This window comes from Phoenix dactylifera, chromosome 3 (assembly GCF_009389715.1).
Source record: "Phoenix dactylifera cultivar Barhee BC4 chromosome 3, palm_55x_up_171113_PBpolish2nd_filt_p, whole genome shotgun sequence".
Taxonomy (NCBI): Eukaryota; Viridiplantae; Streptophyta; class Magnoliopsida; order Arecales; family Arecaceae; genus Phoenix; species Phoenix dactylifera.
Genome location: NC_052394.1, coordinates 6,185,991 through 6,199,605, shown reverse-complemented (window position 1 = coordinate 6,199,605; position 13,615 = coordinate 6,185,991). Strand labels below are relative to the sequence as shown.

Genomic DNA, 13,615 nt, shown 5'->3' with positions numbered 1-13,615 from the left:
TGGTTTGATTGGTCCCTGCAGCAGTAACTAGGAAATGTTAGCTGCACGTAAAGGTTGATAAGTACTCTTCTCTACTGTGGTGCTTGTCTTATTAACTCATATCGTCGTTTGCTACTGTACTGGATTTCTTTGATGGATTCTAGATTTGTTTGACTATTGCTATTTAATTTTTAACTATCTTCTAGTGTTTTACACTTTGATTTTCAATATGTTTAACACTTATGACTAACATAGTATCAGAATAATAGCAGCAGGGGATGCCGACAGTGGATCTTTTCCCTAAAAATTTAGGCTTCTAGCAGTCAATTTAATGACTCTTCTAAAACTAATACGAATAGTGATAGGTCGGAACAAAAGCTGAGTGTAGTAGCATGACAAGCACTGTTAGGTTTACTGGCAGACTGGAAGCAGTTTAAAGATTATATTTTTTTTTCTTTTTTTTTTAATATTCAGGTGAGGGCAGGAATAGATGCCAGGTTGCTTATAACTGATTACTGTTCTTCTATCGTTTATCTATTGAGCAAAACATTTTTCTTGATCAAAATACAGCACAATTGCAGTACTATTCTGTAAGGATTTCCAGTTCAACAGATGCTAGACCTGCCACTGCATAGAGATGAGAGTTCATTTTCGGTCCAATAAATTTAGATAATGTGTCCTACCATGAGTAAGAAGACTCCATCTGGGTGGATGCCATTAAAATTTTGAATCTGATGGCAACAATATTGTCACTTTCTAGTAATCAAGTTAGTTTGTGATGAAGGCTGAACTGTTAATCTTCTCCCTGAGGACCAAAACAAGTGTATCTAATAAAGTGACCATGCCTTCCATGTGGAAGATCATATGACCTCCATCAAGTCTTAGGGTCTTATGCTCAGAAACTATATAAATTTGGTAAAAAGTGAATTTCACAGCTAATCAGCTTGCATACAAAGATATTAAAAAAAAAGGCACAGCAAATCTTGAACCCTTGGAACCATTGAGAGCTATAAAAGTGAATATCACAGCTAATCAGCTTGCAGACAAAGATATTAAAAAAAAAAGACAGCAGCAAATCTTGAACCCTTGGAACCATTGAGAGCTATGGAGAATTTCCAAGGATGATTCCATGCAGGCTGCGCTTATGTTCTTTAGCCTTTAACCCCTCTGGCACATTTAAAAGCTAATACCAAATCTAACCTGTGGGTACCAAAAATACCCAGCTTCCTCATTTAAAACAAATGATGCCAGTATTCATTAGTGATCTTCACTATATTCTTGAGTTCACGTGCATCTCAAGCAATTGAAACAAAGTTTTGCGCACTCACCTAGCCCGAAAAATAAGGTCACTTCAGATAGTATCCCAGATATGGCAAAAGAACTGTTTGATGATTTAATGTGAAATTTGTTTATTGAACAACTAAAAAAAATGAACGAAATTTGATGACATTTCAGTCTGAACAAGGTGGGGAGCTGGAACCGTAATTAGGGTGGGCAAGGCTTAGGTGTTACAGGAGTCTGAGAATAGCAGGTTTGCTTTCATTGAAGCATAAGCCAAGCAGAACAGCAGTTCTGCTTACTACAATGTGCACAATTTCATCTAACGGTATGGCATATTCTAATGCAATCACAAACAAATTTTTTGGTAGGAATTCACCAAGAATTATTAAAAAATTCAGAACACAAAGTGATAATGCTACTCAGTTTGTCATGCTATTATAAGAAAAATAAGCATCTATCACCACAAAGCATTAATATAAACCAAAATAGATGATACTGGACAAGGTGGGCATGATCCGCAGCAGAGAACTTCAAGCCAACTATAACTACACCCAAAGGACAACCAGACAAATATAAAATAAAACTATCGGTAAAATTGCAAAGTAACAGGAGAGTAATTCAGATAAATGGCAAAAGTTTTCTCCAAATTTATTAGATCAATATATAGAATTCTCTCAAGATACATATCTTGCAAGGGAGATCTAAACAAAATACATAAACACAAGCATTGCTTTACATCCGTTGAAGCTTACATGAATTTCATCAGCCATCTCATAACTTCATGCTAACTATAATTATAACAACTCAGAACCTCACCTAAAAAGACTAGCCGGAAGTTATTATTTGGATTCTTTGATCATGTATAAGTACCCAAGATTTATCCAGCGAATAACCAATGTAGGACTAAACACACGTCCTCATGGGTCCTCACATACTCCCCCCGTTTAAGTCATGACGTCCTCGTCAGGCTAAAAGTTCAAATCCATTCAAATCTCATCACAAGCACCACGATGGGTCCATGGTCAACCCCAAATGATCCGTGTTGCAGTGTTCCCTAGTCCACATAGGTTATGAACTGGGTCTGCTCTAATACCATTTATAACAACTCAAAATCTCATCCCAAAACAAAGCTAGCTGGAAGGTATTATTTGAATTCGTTGATCATGTATAAGTACCCAAGATCTATCTAGTGAATAATCAATATGGGACTAAACACACGTCCGCACGAGTCCTCACATACTCCCCCTGTTTAAGCCGTGACGTTCTCGTCAGGCTAAGAGTTTAAATCCATTTAAATTTAATCGCAAACACCACGATCGGCCCGCGATCAGTCCTAATAGATCTATACTGCAGTGTCTCTTAGTCCACATGGATTATGGGCTGAGTCCACTCTGATACCATTTGTAACAACTCAGGACCTTATCCAAAAAGGCTAGCTGGAAGGTATTATTTGGGCTCATTGATCTTATATAAGTACCGAAGATCTACCCAACGAATAACCAATGTGGGACTAAATACACACCTGCACAGGTCCTCACAATAATTACACCCACGGTAATACAACAAATATAAAATAAAACTATTGGTAAATTTATAAAGTAACAAAAGAGTAATTTAGATAAATGGCAAAAGTTTTCTCAAAATTTATTAAGAAAATATATAGAATTCTCTCAAGATACATGCCTTGCAAGAAAGATCTAACCAAAATACACACACGCAAGCATTGCTTTACATCCCTTGAAGCATACATGAATTTTATCAGCCATCTTTATGCACATACATGGAAAAGTCACAAACATATGAACTTCTCCAATGGATTTCTGGTGAATAAATTGCCCCACCAGGCTGATGATATCATGTCTGTTGTACCTTCCAGACACAAAGATTTGGACTACCAAACAAATGTCTTTTCTTATTCTATGATACCTGACAGCATGAAATGTTGAAGGTCCAAATGGAAAAGACACTTATACAGGGGGACCTTCATAAAACCCGAGAGAAGTATTAGTGCAAGGATGCAAGTATCTCCAGAAGGGAAGCAGCAAATTGCATCTGGGTTTCTTCATCAATTGTCAAGAAGAGAGGAACATGTACAAAGAGAGATTTGATTCTGTGTTGCTCTGTGAACCGGAGAGAATGATAGTAGACATAATTGCATACAAATCGACCAGCATCATCCGAAGGCATTACATCATATCCCAACTTGGCTAAGCCATCGACAATTTCATTAACAGGGAGAGAAGTCTGTAATTATCAAGAAAAAGGAAACCCTCTTAAAGATAGAAATATATGTGAAACTGAAAAAGTAAGGATTTCTATGGTATAAGCTTCAAACCACAATAGTAAAAATAGTGACAAAAAAATGTATCAGAAGATAAATATGTTATCATATATATTTTTGAATTGGATGATGCACACTGAAACAAAGCAAAATGACATGAAGAAACAGAATCTGTAGATTACCCATCTTCAGTAACATGAGCAGGTGAAAACTGAGCCTTTTGGCATAATGTTAGATTCGGCCATGAAAAAATAGGGAAAGGAACTTTGAAAACCATAATGTGAAAGGGACTGATCTTTCCATTAAATGAATCTCTTGGTTTTTATGAATAAATATTCCTGTAAATAAGATAATTAGTGGACAAGTTGACTAGTAGTGAAGTACATGTGACTTCTGATATGCCTAGCCTCAAGTTCAGAAATGCAGATGAAAAACCAATGTGTTCAACTTCTAGAAGCTATGTACCTCAGATAATCTAGAAACAACAGAATTATCAAATATCTCACATTAAAGTTGATATTCCATCTCTTGCATGATTCAAACTCGTTTCTGCAGAATAACGTAGGATGAAGCTATCCACATAGAGAAAATGTCTTTTCTGACAACTGAAATTAAATGAAACCATATATCAATGATGTGACTGCATATTACACTTCTTGATGCATGATAAATTTGCACAAAGGTAGTAAACCTTATAAATATTCTGACCTTAACATCAAATGGTTGTGTTGCAAAGTTCGAGCCTTCATAATTCTATAATCCATGACTTTCTTAATGCTCTTTTCATGAATTGATGATGCAGTCCTACCCACAGCTTTTTGGTTCAACCTTCTTGAATGAACTTCCAAACAAACTCTGATAAACCATTTCTCTTTTTTGTTCAAACATAGTACTAGCATCAGCTAATCACCTAAACCAAGCATTCCATAAATGTCCGAGAGTCATTGTTGATATTACTCATTTTTTTTATGATAATATTATATCTGTTGACTCTTAGATAAATGTCTTCAAGATCCAACCGGAGAGAAGGAAGAATTCTCTCAACCCGCTCAACTCGAATCTCTCAAAAATTATAGAAAAGTGAAATTTTTCCCTTTTTTATTGATGCTTAAACTGAAAGACAACCTCTATTCATAATAGTGAGGTCAAACCAAAATCCGTCGTACCGGTACCAGTCGGCGTACCGATGGCGGCCCGGACCGGTACGGGAATAAACTGAAAGACAACCTCTATTCACAATAGTGAGGTCAAACCAAGGTCCGCCGTACCGATACCAGTCGGCGTATCGATGGCGGCCCGTACCGGTCCGAACTAGTCCCGTATCGGTTCTTCAACAATAAACTACCGGTACCGGATTCCACGCTGATCCGGTACCGGTCTCAGGCCGAACCGGTACGTACGGGCCTGTACCGGCCGGTACGGACCGGTACGGCCGACCATGAGTCAAACTCTTGTACAATTCGGATCAGATTCTTCTCTAGTTCCAACAGTATCAGCTTTTCCAAAATAGACATAACCAATAGAAATAAATACAGAAAAGCTAAAATCTGAAGTAGATTTCGACTCCTACATCGACTTTGTTTTCTGTCGCTCCACCTAATTCTTTCTGGATTAGGAGATACGTCCGATCAAAGTATTTTTCGAAAAAAAAAATTGATTTGACTAGCTCGTTTCTGGGCCCAAATGATGAAATTGGGCCCTAATCGCTAGTTGCGCCGCACCTTTAAGAAGAGGCACTACATCGCAGACCTCAAAAGGTACCTGATTTACAAAGAAATCATCTTAATATATGGCCAAGTTATAGCTTCCAGAAGTTTGGCACATGATTCAGCTTTTCGATGTGGCGGATTTTGCTCTTGGACATTATCCAGCAATACTCGTAGTGGCCAAAGTACGCCACATCGAGTCTCATGATCCTTCTGGATTACTTCATAGTCAAGAAGAAAAATGGGTATCTTTTATAGGGAAGTTTAGGGGGAATCATATCACAAAGATAGTATTAAATCCATATATCTTCACAATGTTACATAGACATGGATTGAGACATGGAATTCAAGACAAGTTGGACAATTTAGCTTAACACAAGCAAGATATCAAGTTTTTGGAACAAGCCCACATAGTGTATATTTAACTGATAGTTTAATATTGATTAAAAATGTAAAGTCTTCTAAAATAAAGAAAAGAAATAACTAACTTGATTAATTTTCTCTTTGTGGCTATAATGTCTATGTTTTACAAGATGCTTCAAAAAGTACATTGCCTTCCTTACATACCTATTGGATTTAATTACGTTTACAAAATTTAGATCATGGACTTCTGAGAATGAAATGTCAACAAGTTGCAACTGGGGGCATATGATGACTTGCACATTTTCAGATAAGCTTCTTAGCTGTCACAAAGTAAGGTGGTTTGGAGTTGTATTAGGAAAACCTAACTAAGTACTTTAGGCATGAAAAACAGCAAGTTTGGAGCAGTATCACCATGGCAATAATACTCCATCTTAACACACAAAAAACTAAATAATCCCGTTCATAACTTCTCAAGAGAGAAGTGAATCTCCGAAGAAAACATAGAGACGATGGGGACATCACCAACCCAATCACGCAATAATATAATACGCCAGAATAAAAAGTGGAAAACAGATGGCAAAATGATGCATCCATAATAATATCAAGTTTCAGAAGATAATGAATGCAGCACAGAATAATGATACAGGCCACAGGACTGCTCATATATAACCAGGAGATGGTAAGACACACTACAAACAAATATATATTATGAGCAGGATCACAGAGCAACTCACCCCAACCTACCAAAGTTTTACAGAAGCTCCATGATCATATCAAGGATCTGAGTGACTATTATAAAGGCACATGACAATAGATCAGCTACATATCTTGCACAATAACAACAGGAGACATCGGTAACATAAAGGTCTAGACATATAGTAAAGTAAAGATCTGGCTTCTTGAACTTTATCCAATGTACTCATAGATAATGATCTTGTCATCCACAATAAAGAATAAAAAGTGTGGCAATGGATACGAGGAGTGCTCATGGCATGTTACTATGCACAAAATAATTTGCCAGAATCAGAAAAAATTACATGTAAAGAAGAAACAAGGAGTCTGTATGAGACTTGAAACAAGCTGGTCATTCTTTGCTTCAGCATTAAAGCAAGAAGGGGATGAGTGACAGTATATAGGCTATTTAGTAACTACAACGTCTTCATATTAAAAACATGTCATTCTTTGCTTCAGCATTAAAGCAAGAAGAACTGTATGATGGTCATGGCAACAAGCTGGTCAAAAATAGTTTATCTCAGCAAAGTGGGGCAAAGGTTTTCATGAATTCCTAGATACAGACCCATTACCTCATCCAAAGCTTTTTACTACTCAACTAAACCATCCAACAGAGCATTAATCTTGTAGAACCATTGAGATAAAGACCATGCTAATATGAAGTATGACGTGAGGGTGACAACTGGCAGAGTTGGTAAGGTCACCAATTGTTTATGCCAGTGACATGGGTTTGAAACATGGGTTCCAATCCTGCCCTCACCCAATTTCGGTTGGGCATCCTAGTTCTCAAGAATATGGGCAATGAAGAGCTGCAGGATCCTCAAGACACAAGCTCATTTCGCTACAACATATGAGAAGGCTGCATCAATGACTACGTATACTTACAAGACAATAATAAAAGCTTTGAAAAAAAAGTAAGTGCTGGCAAAAACAATGATAAATAATTGCTGCAGAACTTCTGTCAAAGGAAATTCAATGACCGCAAGTTTGACAGAACATTTTTTTTTGTACATTTCCCATTCATCTATCATGATACAATATGATAGGCAATCTGGAAGCCTCTAAATGACTATATGTGTATCAGAAAAAGACCAGCAGAAAATTATTGTGAAAATAAATTGTCTATGACATGACAGTATGACCTAGGTTCCGCCAAAACTTGTCAACACAAAAGGAATAATATAAGTACCATCAAATAAGCATACCTCACGTGTTCGTGAGATGCTTCCATCAGAAGGTACAATAGGGAGCCTCTGCAATACAAATAAAGCAAAATTATTATCAAAGAACCTAAAATATATAAAATTAATAAAGAAGCTAATGATAACCAAACAGCATTGTAATGCATATTTAACCTGAGGTTTCCATCCTAGCTCGTCGGGACAACGAAATGTAGCCTCATTGAATGCTTGATTCTCAATGGCAAACTTTGTTGCACCACTATTGACTCCAAAATGGATCTGGTGAAACAAAAAATCGAGATAGGAAAACATGCATGAAAGAAATGGATTGGAATAGAGAGTAGGAAACCATGTGAAAAATAAGCAACAATCAAGTTCCCAAAGATAGCTGCAGGAGGACAAAGCAGAAAAAAACAACTATGTGATATGGAAAGGAACAACATAGATAACAAGATGTGAATGACCAGTGACTGATTGGAAACAGTGAGTTGATTGACATCACATAAATAAAGAATTATATTACATTATCAACCATCAAATGATGTATTAAATAAAAATTGTTATGAGTTTTGCAGCAACTTTAACCACACTCATCAATTAGAGTGGGAGCAACTTTAACCACACTCATCAATTAGAGTGGGAATCATATGTCCCAAGGTGCGGCTCCAGTTATCTTAACATGTTGATAACAATAAATGAAAGCTTTTTTTTTTTTGGGTAAACCAGCATCTCACTACTGAGTACGCCTCGAGCAATCACATTACAAAATGCAGGCTAGGCCCTGCGGAATGGGGGCGGTGCCCTCCCATACAAAAACTCCAGTATGATGTGTTGCAAAGGAGGCGATCCAGTCAGCCGCACTGTTTGACTTCCGAAGTACATGTGTGACCCCGAAGGAGTCGAGCCCCTCCAAAAGGTGGCATACATCACAGGCAATAGGATGTAGGTCTGGCCTGGTGTGTCCACTCCTGATGTAGTTTGACTCCTGATAGCTTCAAGAGTCAAACTAGAGAGCTATTTGCAAGCTGGCTTTCTTTGGTTCACTCAGTCAGAAAACATGCAATGGCAGAGCAGGCTTAGCTTGCTTGAACATGGCTCAGATTAGCTCGAAACATGAATATACAAGTAATTTATATATTATATAATATATATATATCAATTATTATTATCTATACAAATTATTATATTTATACTTATTTATAATAAATTAACATAGGTTATGTGGAACAGAATGCATTTCAACTATAAAATTAATATATAATCAGGATTATCACTCCAAACTATATAAATGAAAGAATAAAAAAAGTTATAAACTCTCACTAGATCTCTTAAACAAGTTGTTCGTGAGCAGCTAGAGCTTTGCTCAATTATAAAATGAGACATGTTAGAGCCAGGCTGAGCTCAGCTCAAGTTTGTCTCATTTACGCCCCTACTAATAAAGGAAATAACACCTTCTTACTTACTGATATAATAGAAGCCAACATGTCAAGTTTAAGAATCAGGTTAAGTGAGCATTCACTCTGAAATTTGGGGATCTTATAGAAGCTATCTGGCAATGAAATCTAGATTAAATGCATTATGTAGATCTTTTAAAATAGAATTGAAGTGAAGCTTGTCTGATGGCTCTAAACTGTAACAATATTATATGCAAGCTGTCATATTTGCCAGTGTCATCTCGTTATAAAATCAGAGATCAAAAGGTAAGATATGGAAGGGTAACAGGATTTGTTCCCCAAGAACAATAGAAATAGAAAGATGTTAACAGATCCACTCAAATTTGAAAGCGTCCTGGAATTAGACTCCTATGGTGCATAATCTTCAGAGTACCTTGTTTTTTCATCTAAAGTATGATTCAATACATTAATATGGATCCTTACAAAGAAAAATGATGTCCAACATATTAATTATGTAAATGCTGCAAAATCAGTTACTTGGAACTTGGAACAGTTAAAAACATGAGAGGGCTATACAGACAGAATTCTCTATCATGATTTAACAGCTGGATGGTTATTATCCTTGTATGCTTCTTTGGTTAATCTTAGACAAATGTGTAATAAGATTTCTTGCTTTCTAAAATAGTCACCATATCACATGATAATTGATGCTAGAAGTGAAAAAGAGAGGGAGGAAGTGTCAGAGAGAGAATATGAACAACTGACCCAGATGACTTGCCCCACATTTGACGATTCATGGTCTTGTCCAGTCACAGAAGACTCCAATAGTTTATAAAGTGGACCAAGTGTCCCCTGTCCAGCAGTCTCGAGAACCTTGCAGTTCCCAAGAACAAGGCCATTTGGCAGTCCTTTCTTTTCCATAAATTCTTTCAGATTCCTGACAATTTTTTCTGTTGGATTCTCAGAAACCCCATGAAATTTTTTGAATCCCGTAATATGAACAGTTATCACTGAAGGCCCTTCGGAACCCATTTATTGTAATTTCAGATATACTAAACCAATGAATCCTTAATCTGTTCAATAATATATGCTCTCTTTGTAGCAGCAACCAAATGTAGTTGACTGCTCTACGACCTGCTTCAGATAAGAAAATAATAGAGAGTTAATTCAAGTACAGTAATGAAGAAACAAATCAAGCCAGATAAAGTATACATTAGATGCATCCATTAATGGAAAACAGAAATTGTTGCTACTAACTCAGATTACTTGTAACTAATCACATATGCAGCAATCAAGCAAAAAATTTACAAGGAGCTCAAGACAAACCCATTAAAACAAATCATCACAAATAAACCTAAAATCACCGAAGATAAATAAATAGAATTTAGATGGAAAAGATAATAAAGACTCAGAAATTAGTCCAGAACCAAATCATGTGAATGACAAGATACTCTTAAATTAATAATTGCACCTCCACATTGCACCCAAATAGCAGATGCCAACAAAAATAACCAAAAATAGAAGTGAAGAAGTGCCACCTCAGCAAATATTTGTGGCAAATATAAGGAAACATACCGTTCTTGCAGTAATTTTAAGACAGATCATAAACAATAAAGACAGAAGCCAAAAAACTTGAAACAGAAAGACAGGAGCAGCTCATCAAGAGGAAATTCCAACAAGAAAAATGAAATAACATAAAGGAGATCAACACTAATTCAACTAACAGAAACTAGGCATCACAGGTATTCGATAAATTGGGCCATCCAAAGCCCGCATTCGATTTACAAAATTCATAACTGAAGATTAAATTCCATGAATGTATTACCAACTAGTCTTCTAGTCTTCCATTAATGGATGAACAACCAGTTAGATAAAAGTGGGGATCCACTGATCTTGGCAATGAATTCTCTCAATGATCAAAAGCCCCAACAACCCGATCAAAAAATTGGCATCAAATAAAATTAGACGTGGTCACTAAAGACTAACCGGAGATCAGAAAACAATAAAAAATAATGAAAATTAACACCTTTTAGTTACTCTAACAATTGGTGGAAATCTATTCCAAATATGAGCCTGGGCACGTGAAGTGATTCATGGAAAGAACAAGAAATTCCAAAAAATCAAAGATTACAGCCATCAAAGGGATCTGACAGGAATAAACCTAGTAAATACAATCAAAGATCACAAAACACAAAAACCAGGACCAAGAAAAGGTATTTTGACAGAACTTTCAGCACCAATTCATCAACCAAACCATCAAAGTTCTCACCTTTAACCGTTTAAAAGACAGAGAAAACAAAAAAACAGCCAAAAAACGATCTTTTCTCTTTTTTCGAAAAATTAGTTGTCTTAGGTGACGATGGACGAGATCGGAGCTCGCCCTGACGGATGAAAGGGTGCGAAATAGAAAGAACAGGGATAGAAAATAGTGACGGGTCTCTTTCAAACAGCACAGGATTGCAGAAGAGAGATCAAGGGCAGAAGACTAGATAGAGATAGAGGAAGAGTTCAAACATACCTGGGAGTCAAGTCTGTTGTGATGATTCCTTTCTTTTCTTCCTACTCTTTGCTCTCTCTCTCTCTTTATATATATATATATATATAATTATTTTTAGATATCATTTTAGAACTTTATAAAAAAAATATTTTATGCACAAATACATGCAATCAAAATTTATTTTAAGTGCCACTGAGATGGTAGCCCAGTAAAACTGGGCCTTTACTTCCATCCATGTGGTTCGAGATCGAAACACGCGGGTGTCAATTAAATGTGGAGACGGCATGCTCCCCGCTTAGACACGTGGGGTGGGAGAGCTTATTGATTCGTTGATAGCCTCGGTGGTGCCGGATGTAACGTACTTATATGGAGGGATTATGCCGAAGCCCAGAGGAGTAACCGAGCCGGGCCTACGAGTGAGGAAGGTATGAGTAAAAACGGCCGGCATGCCCAACATACGGTCAGTTTTGCCTACATCAAATATTCTTCTAGCAGGGTAGGGCTGCTATGCCCCCTTCCTCTTCCTCCCCCCTTCCTCTTTTGCTAAGAAAAAAAAAATATTTTAAGTGCCATGAGCCCCCCCCCATACTGAATTATTATTAATTCTTTAATACTATAGAAAAGAATTAATATTGGTATGCGTAAAATAGTGTCAACCAAAAACTAGTCAAATGAAGAAGAAAATTGTGAGGCCCAATAGTCCCACATCGGAAAGACTCATTCTAGAGCCTGGGCATATGAGGCGGGTGTCTCCTAATCCTGCAGACGCGTTTTGGGTGGAAAACAAAATCGGGGAGGGGTGAAGGACGCTTGCGTGAAGCCCCAGAACCGGACAATATCTGGCAGAGGAGCCCCGTGTTCCCTCCTCATGTGGCCCCCACGTGGGCACTAGGTGCCTCACGTGCCTCGCAGAGGCGGGGGCGTGACATTTGGTATCAGAGCCGAGGACGGCTCTTGTCCGATGGTGGGAAGGGTGTGAGGCCCAATAGTCCCACATCGGAAAGACTCGTTCTAGAGCCTGTGCATATGAGGCGGGTGTCTCCTAATTCTGCAGACGCGTTTTGGGTGGAAAACAAAATCGGGGAGGGGTGAAGGATGCTTGCGTGAAGCCCCAGAACCGGACAATATCTGGCAGGGGAGCCCCGTGTTCCCTCCTCATGTGGCCCCCACGTGGGCACTAGGTGCCTCACGTGCCTCGCAGAGGCGGGGGCGTGACATTTGGTATCAGAGCCAAGGACGGCTCTTGTCCGATGGTGGGAAGGGTGTGAGGCCCAATAGTCCCACATCGGAAAGACTCGTTCTAGAGCCTGTGCATATGAGGCGGGTGTCTCCTAATTCTGCAGACGCGTTTTGGGTGGAAAACAAAATCGGGGAGGGGTGAAGGACGCTTGCGTGAAGCCCCAGAACCGGACAATATCTGGCAGGGAAGCCCCGTGTTCCCCCCTCATGTGGCCCCCATGTGGGCACTAGGTGCCTCACGTGCCTTGCAGAGGCGGGGGCGTGACAAAAATTATTATGTGATGTTAAATTAAAGATTAGTTCTACCAGACCAGGCATTGAAGGCATATATGCAAAACTACTAAGAGATCAAGGTGACCATATCTAATAAATCTAATCAGAAACGATACATGCAAAAAAATTTGAGAGGAACGACTAAAATGCTCACCTTTAACTTGTCAAAAAGCAGAAGACATATAAATGATATTTTCTTTTTTCCTTAAAAAATCAGGTTTTCCCAGGTTGTAAGGAGTGAGATCAACATAGGATATTAAAGAGAACCATAGAAAAAAAACAATGATGGCTAGCTTTGAAAAAAAGTTTAGAGATTGCACAATAAATCAGTCCCACGGAGAGAGAAAGGAAGAGGAAGAGTTTTCTAGAAATTGATATTTATGGTGATGTTTCTTTTGCTTTTGTTTTCTTGCTGTTTTTGCCTTTCTTATATCTTTTTCTTTTCCTCATTATTTTTTAGGGGTCACTTCAAGCCCTTACAGAATGTTTTATAGATGTGTGTAAGTGAAAAATTGCACACAACTTAAATGGCACTGTATTTTTTAGATAGATGGGTGTGATTTGTGTTTTTTGCAGATATATAATAAATGATTTGCGCTCATGATTTTTACATTGTGGAGATAATTATGGATACTCCATTCTCTAAAAAATTTCAAACGTAATTTAGTAATTAAAATCCACTTTAGTAA

The 13,615-nt window shown here is 37.7% G+C and overlaps 1 protein-coding gene across 3 annotated transcripts; it reads right to left on the bottom strand.

Moving 5' to 3' along the window:
* Window positions 1-2,873: 2,873 nt before the first annotated feature.
* Window positions 2,874-11,500, bottom strand: LOC103700943 (pyrrolidone-carboxylate peptidase). Of its 3 annotated transcripts, none has more exons than XM_008782843.4 (5): window positions 11,436-11,500; window positions 9,683-10,051; window positions 7,698-7,802; window positions 7,548-7,595; window positions 2,874-3,504 (listed from the first exon to the last, which is right to left on the bottom strand). In XM_008782843.4, the coding sequence occupies exons 2-5, from the start codon at window positions 9,947-9,949 to the stop codon at window positions 3,265-3,267; spliced, it is 660 nt and encodes a 219-aa protein (XP_008781065.2). In that variant the 5' UTR covers window positions 9,950-10,051; window positions 11,436-11,500; the 3' UTR covers window positions 2,874-3,264. The 3 variants fall into 3 exon arrangements, with proteins under 3 accessions (XP_008781065.2, XP_008781066.2, XP_008781067.2); XM_008782844.4 differs by having other exon boundaries at window positions 9,683-10,054; window positions 11,436-11,484; XM_008782845.4 differs by lacking the exon at window positions 11,436-11,500 and adding an exon at window positions 11,187-11,417.
* Window positions 11,501-13,615: the final 2,115 nt, after the last annotated feature.